The sequence below is a fragment of the Arachis stenosperma genome, chromosome 5, assembly GCF_014773155.1.
Source record: "Arachis stenosperma cultivar V10309 chromosome 5, arast.V10309.gnm1.PFL2, whole genome shotgun sequence".
NCBI lineage: Eukaryota > Viridiplantae > Streptophyta > Magnoliopsida > Fabales > Fabaceae > Arachis > Arachis stenosperma.
The window spans coordinates 137,420,921-137,431,080 of record NC_080381.1 but is presented as its reverse complement, the minus strand read 5'-3'; the positions used below and the strand labels follow the sequence as shown (position 1 = coordinate 137,431,080).

The 10,160-nt window shown below is 27.4% G+C and overlaps 1 protein-coding gene across 1 annotated transcript; it reads left to right on the top strand.

Moving 5' to 3' along the window:
• Nucleotides 1-5,187: 5,187 nt before the first annotated feature.
• Nucleotides 5,188-7,563, top strand: LOC130982689 (BAG family molecular chaperone regulator 3-like). Its single transcript, XM_057906747.1, has 5 exons — nucleotides 5,188-5,499; nucleotides 5,647-6,145; nucleotides 6,287-6,543; nucleotides 6,660-6,806; nucleotides 6,902-7,563. Exons 2-5 carry the CDS (start codon nucleotides 5,914-5,916, stop codon nucleotides 7,310-7,312), a joined length of 1,047 nt encoding a protein of 348 aa, XP_057762730.1. The 5' UTR covers nucleotides 5,188-5,499; nucleotides 5,647-5,913; the 3' UTR covers nucleotides 7,313-7,563.
• The last annotated feature ends 2,597 nt before the right edge of the window (nucleotides 7,564-10,160 follow it).

Below are 10,160 nucleotides of genomic sequence, written 5' to 3'. Positions count from 1 at the left end.
CTGTCTGGTCTCCCATTTTTTTTTTTTGCTTTGAAGCATATTATAAATAAATTTGAGACAGAATTGTTAGACACTTAGTCCAATAACCAAAATAACTGTATCAATAATAATTGAAACCGGGTTTAGTTGTTGGCCAAAAATATATACAATCATGTTAGATATAGATATACTAAAATTAACTATCAAAATTAATTACTAATAAATTAGATATATTAAAATACAAAATATATATTAAAATAAATTAAACATAAATATATATAATAATTGATTTTAATAACTAATTTTAATATATAAATAATATATTTTTTAAAAATATAACATCTTAACCTTGTCAAAAAAATTCTTGCTATCTAAAAAAAATAGCGATGGCAAAGAAAGGAGTCGAAACTCAGTTGCAGTCGACTTCATGTGAAGTTGATATTTCAGAGTCGTTAGATAAAAATTTAGTCAAATCAGTCAAATTATCTAACGGCTCTCAAGTATCAATTTCATATGAAGTTGACTGCACCTGAATTTTCACCAAAGAAAGGTCATGAGGCCGGAAAAACATAAAATAACTGAACATGTTGGAATACGGTCAATATGAATTAATTTCACAATAATATAATATTCACACACATATATATATATATATATATATATATATGGCATTATGATATTAATTTTTCTTACAAATATGGATAGAATGATATAAATAATTAATTTTATTAATATCAAGACATTTTTTATAAAAATAATGTTCAAATAGTTGCACATTAATTAACTAGTAAATATTATAGTTCTGACCTTATTATTTTTCTTTCATAAATTAATAATGATAAATTTAAAATCTCATACAAATTAAACCACTATTATATATTATTTAATTTTAATAAAATTTTATATATAATTATTTTATATAAAATTAATAATTAAAAATTATTATATAATTTAATAATTAATTTTATATGAAAATAATGGTACGTAAATTTTATTACAGAATGGTCCAAAGAAGTTCATTAAGACCTTATTGTTAATTATTAGGTATTGGTTAGTCGTAGTTAGTTTAACTTTGAAGAAAAACAATAATTTTTACTCTATATATTTTTTTAAAAATATTTGATAATCAAAAAAAATTAGTCAAAAATAATTATAATTTGTCTTATTTAATATTATTAATTGTTACGATAATTAATGAATACTAAATAAAATAAGTTTTGACTGTTTTTTTTTTTTTCACCTAGTATTACTCGTATTTTCTTATATAAGAATCTTTATTTAATTGGAATTGGTCGGTACATTGTCTGCAATCAAATATCCACACTTCCAACCGCTCAATCCCCAACACACATCCAATGAACTCTTAATAAAAGGCAAATATCATTAATTATTATATCTAATCTCCAAATTAAAATTAATATTGATAGAGTATCAAACAAAAAATGCGGCAACCACCGTAGGTAGAAGAGTCTCCTTCAGAGTACGTAGGCACTCGAAAACACAACCCTAACGAAGTTTCTCACGTGCGCCATGGCACGTGTGTCCCAAAACTGTCGGTGCTATATATATCCTTTGATCTAGATCTTATTGTCATCGTACACATGCTTCCGATGCATGCCACGTGTCCTCTAATTCATGGATGCCTTCGTATATTTTGATCTTCCTTTTCTTCTTCTACTTCACTGTGATACCAATTATATGCGTAGGTGTAATTCAATCATAATTCAACTAATTTTAAATTGATGATTAGATAAAATTACATTTTATTTGAATTTAATTTTGGTGACTTTTCAGCTTAAATTTATTTTTAAATAATTTTTTAAATAATAAATTTAAAAAATAATTATTTTTAATAATATAACGATACACACAATTAAATATATAAATATTTTGTGTTGTTTATATAAAAGAATTTAATTTTTTATTTATTATTATAATATTTTAATTTTAATATACAGACAATATAAAATAATTTTATATATATTTAATTATATATTGTCATATTAATAAAATTAATTATTTTTTACAATTAATATGTAAATAATTATTAAAAAATATAATTAAATAACTATGTAAAATTAAATAATTTATATTATAAATCCATCAAAATCAAACTTTTATTATTATATAAAACCCTCGTTTCTACGTCAATACACGAAATTAGAGAGAGATACATACCCTAATGACCAATGCTGGTTAGTTATTAGCATACAGGACTAAACAACGTGCGTAAGTCAAATAAACTCCTAAGTTAATTAATTAGAAAACGAAAGAGGAGTTCCTCTGATCATAACTCTCTAACCAACTAATTTAAGTAGATTTTGAACTTGTATAATGTGTATTATATATATAAAGCTATATACGTACTTAATTAATGGCTTAATTACTTGCAAGTTTGAGTCTATTTTGAACTTTTTTCACAACCCAAATTTATTAATCTAGCCAGTTTATTATTTAATAATTAATATTAAGGAATCAATTAAGTTGTCGAAAAGCTTTGGGTTAACATTTTTATATCAAACTATACAGTATACAACATGTGAAACCCTAATATAATTTTTGAAGAGAAAGAGAGTAGAAAGGGAAAAGCATATAGAATCTCTTCGCTGTAATGTCAATTGGTCACACGCAAGATTATATGCTTCTTGTTCCTATTTTTTACACCAATTTTATTTGCATTAAAAGAAATTAAAGTGGAGTACTACTATTGCACTTCATGACGAAGCTAGCTAGTTATTATTATTAGTCCATACATCAATTATATCATAATAAGATGGATGAAAATGAAGACAAATTCTATTAGTAGTTGAGATAATGAAAGTACTAAAAACAACCAAAATTTTTGTGAAGGATAAATGGATATCTTAATTATCTGTCTCTTAGTGGAATTAAATAATAATAAACTAGCCAACCAAATGGGACTATTGCCACATGTTTTTTCATAATTCGTGAAAATAAACTATCTGTCTCTTAATTATCAATATTAAAATTTTATGTTTAAAAAATTTAAATTTTGATTATTGATAAATTTTAAAAAATAAAAAGTAATATAAAATAAATAAAAAATTAAAAATAAAAAATTAAAATTTTACCCGAATAATAGAAACCAAATAAAATATCTGACATCTATTTCTTTGTTTTTAAATATAATAAATAGTCTTATATCTAATAAATTTTAAAAATAGTAAAAAAATTACAAAAGAATTGAAATATTAGGTATAAATATATAAATTAATAAAAATAATTTCAAGTGTTATAATATTACTTAGACTCAACCATGCACGTTTTAACTTAACTAATTTATTCATTTTAATATGATTCATATATAGAAAAAACATAAACGAACATATATAAATTATATTTGAGTTTTAACTTAGGATTTCTTTAATTGATAATATATAGGTTGACTATAATCTTACAGTAAATTGTTTAGTTTCAGATGGGATATAGTGCATGCACTGGTTGCACATAAATGGATGAAAAAGCAAAGTTTTTATTCTTAATTTATACATTTTATATTGCATACATCAAAAAATAGAAAAGAAAGAAACCAGCACGTGTATATGTTCTAATTAATAAAAAAGAAATACCAAAAGAAATGTAATAAATTAATAATAAAAATCCTGCAAGGGTTCAATGTTCAATTGAATGTTCAACTTTACTCATAAGTCATAAGCAAGCAATAAAAGGGGTAAAAAAAAAAAAGGTTTTGAAAAATTAACCTCAGTTGGTGATTTTAGAAGCACACGTGTGACCAATAAGAAACTTTGGCGGTTTAACACTTCACTGTTCAACTACTCCCTCATCAAAATAACCACCAAAGACAACCCTATTATAAGACGACACGTGTCCATGGTACCTATAATTAGATATGATTAGCCTACTCTAAATTCCCTAACTGCCCCTACAGTGGCACGTGCCCATTGTTATGATGAATCAAAAGCTAAAAAACTCTCAAACATACTTCAGTTTACTCTGTCGGATTTTTAACCAATTTCTGAAGCTTTGGAATTGGCGGCTTTCTCTCTTTGATTCTCTTACTCTTGGCAACCCAACATTTTTTCTTTCATTTATTTTTTAATACCTTAATTAATTATTAAATATTCATATTTCTTTACATAATTTTTTGTTTTTTTTTTATGATGTTTTTCATTATTATCAAACTCTTATTTTTTAGTCATTATTTTGTGCAAGAAATACTGTTTACTTTTTTTTAAATCTTTTTTTATTAGATGTAATTCTATTCAAATCAAGAAGGAATTTATGATAGACTATTTCGATTATTTTTTCGAATTTTATTTGGACGACAAAAATAATATATTATATATAATATTTGAATAACACCTATAATTAAGTTAATCCGATCCAACTCCATGTTAATTGAAGTACATGCTAGTTAACTTTTAATTATTAGGATTAGGAGAAAATTATAAATAGTAAAGAGATCAGAGATGCAGAATTTTACTGTGTATATCATCAATTTATTAGGCAGTAGTGTTAAAATAGAAAAGGAACTAATAAGCTTATTTTTCATTTTCATATCATAAAAGATATTATAAAATTTAAGCTTAGAAAAGGGAAAGCCATGAACCATATATAGATATTTTTCTAAATTAAAAAAATTAGTTAATAATGTAAGAAGATAATAAATTTAAGTCTCGGATTAAAAAAGTTAAAAACTTGGAAGAAAACTTATTACTTTTAATTTCAATTTGGCCAGTTGACATGTTTATTGTTTAGGTTTGGTCTTATAAATTTTTTACTTTTTAAAATTATGACAGTTATATTTAATAAATTAAAATAAAAATGACTTACAATAAGTTATAGAATCTGTAGAAGAATACAAGTAAATAGATATATTTATTAAAATATAAACTAATTTAAAAATATCTTTATAAATAATTCTAAAAATACTCATATTAAACACAAATAGATAATCTTTTTTAATATATTATCAAATACAAAATAATTTATATTTTTTAAAATTACAAACAGCTTTAAAAAAAAATTTGACCGAACCAACCATTACTTTCATTAGATGTTCCATAAGAATAACAAAAACAAAAAGAATAATTGATCCCGTTAAATTACACGATATTCCAAGTGCAATCATTTAAAAAAAAAAAAGCAAACTTATATGAATTAAATAATTGAATGTTAGTATATATAAGAAGGTCACAAGGTGCCAGCATACTTAGCTGGCCACTCGTTTTTTTATTCAACAACATTTTTCTTTCTTTTTTTTTTACAATTTTTTTCTTTCCTCTCTCTCTCTCCCTTCAATTTCTCCAGAAAGAATCAATTCCTTCTCATTGCAATTGTTTTCAACTTGCCATTGATTTTGCTCCTTCATAAGGAGGAGGGAAAAAAAAAAAATCACAGCTTGTTCTCTCTCTCTCTCTCTTTCTCTCTCTTATGTTCTTAGTTCATATTATGGTGGAAAATTCCCATGACTCTGAAGTTTGATGAACCACATTTTTGTGTGTAAAGATCTTTGCTTTGAGCTTCAGTGATTAATGGGTTGGTGCTGTTCTTCCTTATAAGCCATTCATAACTGAAAAAAGAATAAAAAATCTGCAACTTTATCTTTGTTCTCTGTCTCTATATATATTGAAGCTGAAACTTTTTGTTGTTTTTTTGTGTCTTTATCTCTCTCTTTCGCTGTAGGCGTGTTTGTCGGAGTTGGACTTTGGTGGAATGCTGGGGTCAGAGTTGGGTTCTGAGACATGTTCTATCATCTCTTTGCTGTGAATTGTGTCGCTGAGTTATATAATTTGTGTCACGGGTTCTGAACTGTGAACTGAAGAAGAATCTCACTTCTTCTTCTCTGAGATCTAAAAAGAACAACAGCAATAACCTTATCTTGCTTTGTTTCTTGTTTTGTTTGGATTCACTGATTAAGCAGACACAAAAAAGGAGAGAATAGTGAGAAAGATGATGAGGATGAGGAATGGTGAGAGTAACAGCAACAAGACAAATGGATTAATGGTGAGCAATGGTGGTGAGGCTGGTTCCAAGGAGTGGGAGATGAGGCCAGGTGGAATGCTTGTTCAGATGCGAACTGCTGACTCGGATCGGAACTCAGTTCCTCCACCGACAATTAGAGTTAGAGTCAAGTACAATTCAATTTACCATGAAGTCAACATTAATTCTCAAGCTACATTTGGTAACTCTCTTTATCATTCTCTATTTCCTTCAATAAGTATCTGTTATTTTGAATTTTGATTGTACAATTGTTACCAAATACATTGATCTATAAACTAGTTTTGAAAATTCATTGTGTGTTTTTTGTTGGTGGTGGTTGCAGGGGAATTGAAGAAAATGCTTTCAGGGTCAACTGGTTTACATCACCAAGATCAGAAGCTGTTTTATAAGGACAAGGAGAGGGATTCAAAGGCTTTCCTTGACATGGTTGGGGTGAAGGACAAGTCAAAAATGGTGTTGAAGGAGGACCCTATAAGCCAAGAGAAGAGGTTCTTGGAGCTGAGGAAGAATGCTAAGATGGAGAAAGCTGCAAAATCTATCTCTGAAATCAGCTTGGATGTAGATAGGCTTGCAGGAAGGGTATGTGCTGTTCTTTCATTATTCTTATTCTTATTGTGATGTGTTGGATTGGAAATGTATTAAATTCTCTGAGGAGCTGTGAAACTGATTATTGTTAGTGTTTTGGAATTGATTAGGTGTCTGCTTTTGAAACAATAATCAACAAAGGTGGGAAAGTTGCTGAAACAGATGTTAGTGGTCTTATTGAGTTATTGATGAATCAATTGCTCAAATTGGATGGTATTACAGCTGATGGGGATGTCAAATTGCAAAGAAAAATGCAGGTACGCGTTTGATATCATATCTACATCAACCATGCTATGCTACGTGGACACCAAAATCAGTGATCATTTGCCTTAAAACATTTTTCATTTTGTAGGTGAAAAGAGTTCAAAAGTATGTTGAGACTTTGGACATGCTCAAAGTTAAGAATTCAGTGCCAAACAGCAATGGAGATCATGGTCCTCCTCCTAAGCATTCAAATGGTCAAAGACTTGCACCAATTCAAGAGCAACCACAGCAACAAACACATTCAAATGGGAATCATATGTTAATACCAATTGATGAGGAGGAACAAGAAGCAACACCAAGGAACACAAATGGCCACTTTCAGAAGCAACAACATGAAAACCAATCAACAAGGCATTCTTCTACCTCAGGAGTAGTAGTCACCACTCAATGGGAGACATTTGATTCTGCCCCTCCATTGATCCCTCTGCCATCATCAACCTCAGTGACCAATAACAATAATTCAGGTCACCAAAAGTTCAATTGGGATATCTTCAACTAAAAAAGTAAAAATTCAAAAAAGAGAAGTTACCATAGCACCACTAGTTTGCAAAATTGTGTGCATGTGATTTGGGTTTGCCTCTTCCACTATTGGAGTATTGTTATATTGTTACCTACTTACATTCTTTTCTGTATTTAGATTTGTTTAGCAACCCCTCTCTATAATCATGTCATTTACTTCAGAAAATAAAATGGGGTTGCTATTGATAGTGATTAATTAATTACCATAAGGAAAAAAAAAAATTGTTCCCACTCTGTGATCTTGGTGTTCATCACCTAATTCATTCACCAAATGTATTGGTCTATTTTTGATGGATATATATAAATATTATCAATATGTGTATTTGTAACTTTATGGCATTGGACAAATTTAGGATTATTCAACCATCAACATCCTAAGTTGTGCTTTTGCTTTCTTTCCATTCATCTCCATCTCAATTGGTTGAAGCATGTCCATCATTCTTCTGGGGCTATGCTCTATTTCTTGCTGAAGCAAGCAGCATTTATTAGCAAATGAAATAATAACAAAATTTTCAGTACCTTGCTTCTTGTGGGGGCTACAAAAAGTTGTGCCAAATAATAATAATAAGAAATTGTTAGTATTATTTCATCTATAATAAAATAACTAACCCCTCCAATGATAAGAAGCCAAGTACAAAAAGCATGGAAGATGAAATCATAACTTTGTAGTAGAAAATTAAAACCATACTGCATATAATAATAAATTAGTAATCCAATTAAATTTTTAAATCATGCTATATTAGCACAAGACATTCCTGATTTAGAAACCTTCCTTCTTTGGCCTCAAGCAAAGGGTATGAGTGAACAATAAGATTGTCATATTCTGCTAAGTTTTCTGTTATGGAATGCTATGTGGTTATGATTATATAATGCCTATAATGATAAGCATAAGGTAGTAGAAGATATAGTAAGATTGGTACTAGAAAACATGTATACTATAAATCAGAGAGCAATGATGGTAACATACATAATGTTGGAGAAAGCAATCCACCAAGGGTATGCCATCTGTTACATATGATCATATATTTTTTGTAATAAAGTACATTCATTCATTCATAAGGCTCATAACTTTTTGAGGGCATCAATGTGCCTTGCCATTGAGGTTGGGTATGTTTGTTTATTTTGGTATGTAAAGTTGAGTTTGGTGATTGAATCAGTGAAACTTGCACAATAATTTATGCAACAAAGTTTCCCACGGAGGAGGGTTGAGTCATTACTACTAGTTTTGTTAACATTGTAGTTAGGGGTGGAAAAAGGTCAGGCGATCTATCAAGGGTTTGCAGTCTGGTCCTGTTATAAAATAGGTACTCAGATTTTTATAAAAGTTTTATTATGTTAATAGATCAAGTTCAGGTTCACTAATTAATTTTATTGGCCTATCAGACCTACCTCAGACTTTTAATACATAATTGCATATATAAATAATTTTTTTATTATTAACAAAATTATGAGATATTTTAAATTTATTATATTTAATTATAAATAATTTTGTATATTTTAAATACTTTAAAATTTAAAATTTTTTATAAATATTAAATATGATATTTTACATATAAATATGTTTATTAAAAAATATTTTTTTAAATAATATTTTTATTTTTTGTAAAAAAAAATTAACAAGTCTTTTAACAAGTTTCAGGGCAAACCAGACTTAGTACTTTGAAAAAAATCTATAACAGACTACAGACTAAACTCAAGTCAATCAACTACATGATAAGTCAGACCTGTTAAGAACAAAGCCTAACCTGTTTCTACTCCCAAATTGTAGTGAAAATATTTAGTTCTTTTTATTTATTTATTTATTTTCTTTTTCATCAATGGTAGGGAGGTTTTAACTATTACTTGTTCTGGTAGCTTTTTTGAGACTTTTTATGGTTTCAATTCGTTTAATTGAATGAAATAATATCAAATTGTTATATTAATAATTTTTTTACTAATTAGTGCACTACTAAAAATTTAAATACATATTCAATATATTAAAGTGTTAAATTTTTATTTTCTGAATGCAAATTTGTTTTCGTGATACATAAATAGGATTAGTAAGGTTAACCTTACTTAGTAATACACAAACACATAATTTGTAATTCAAATATATGCAAAAAAATGTACTTTTCATAAATGTTAATTTGATTAAAAATTAATTTAAAGTGAAACTTTTTAGTCCAAATTTATAATAGAATAATATAGGGTATATTTTAGAAATAAAAACGAGGAAGGATAATTATGATTATTTCTAAAGGAGGTTCAATTATTTCTTTCATGAACTTCTACTAAATACTAATGAATAATGATGATGAAGTGCATGGTTTTGTGAACAATTGTCGCCAACATGTCGCTTTCAGATTAATATCGGTATCTCATCTAAATACTCTTTTGATTATGAAAAATACCAAAAGAAATGAATGTATTGAAATTTGTTTTTATATTACATGATAATATGATATATATACTTGTCCTATTTACTTTCTCTGTCCTTAATATTATATATATTTAAAGAATAAAAACTTCTCAATTTATTCTTCTTAACTAGTTTCTAGCAAAATTCTTGAAATGAAAAAAAAAAAAACCTGACATATAATTTAATTTGTTTGATCATATGACAGAAGAGCAGTGATGAGTGTGAAACCATCAATAATGGAAAGCGTGCAAAATGAACAGAATCAACCAAATATATTGAAGCCATTTCAATTCGTTTCAGCTACAAGTTGCGGTAATGTTATGTTATTTTCAAAGTTATGAAAAATCCACAAAAAAATTAGGAGCAAGTTCCGTTAATTTCTGAAAATGTTATTAATTATTGAGTTGGATGAATCTGAACCAAGTAGCTA

Bases quoted from the DNA above. Each gene is read 5' to 3' on its own strand.
- LOC130982689 (XM_057906747.1), top strand. From the start codon at position 5,914: ATGATGAGGATGAGGAATGGTGAGAGTAACAGCAACAAGACAAATGGA. The intron at 6,544-6,659 runs GTATGTGCTGTT...GGAATTGATTAG, and splicing joins TAGATAGGCTTGCAGGAAGG to GTGTCTGCTTTTGAAACAAT. The intron at 6,807-6,901 runs GTACGCGTTTGA...TTCATTTTGTAG, and splicing joins AATTGCAAAGAAAAATGCAG to GTGAAAAGAGTTCAAAAGTA.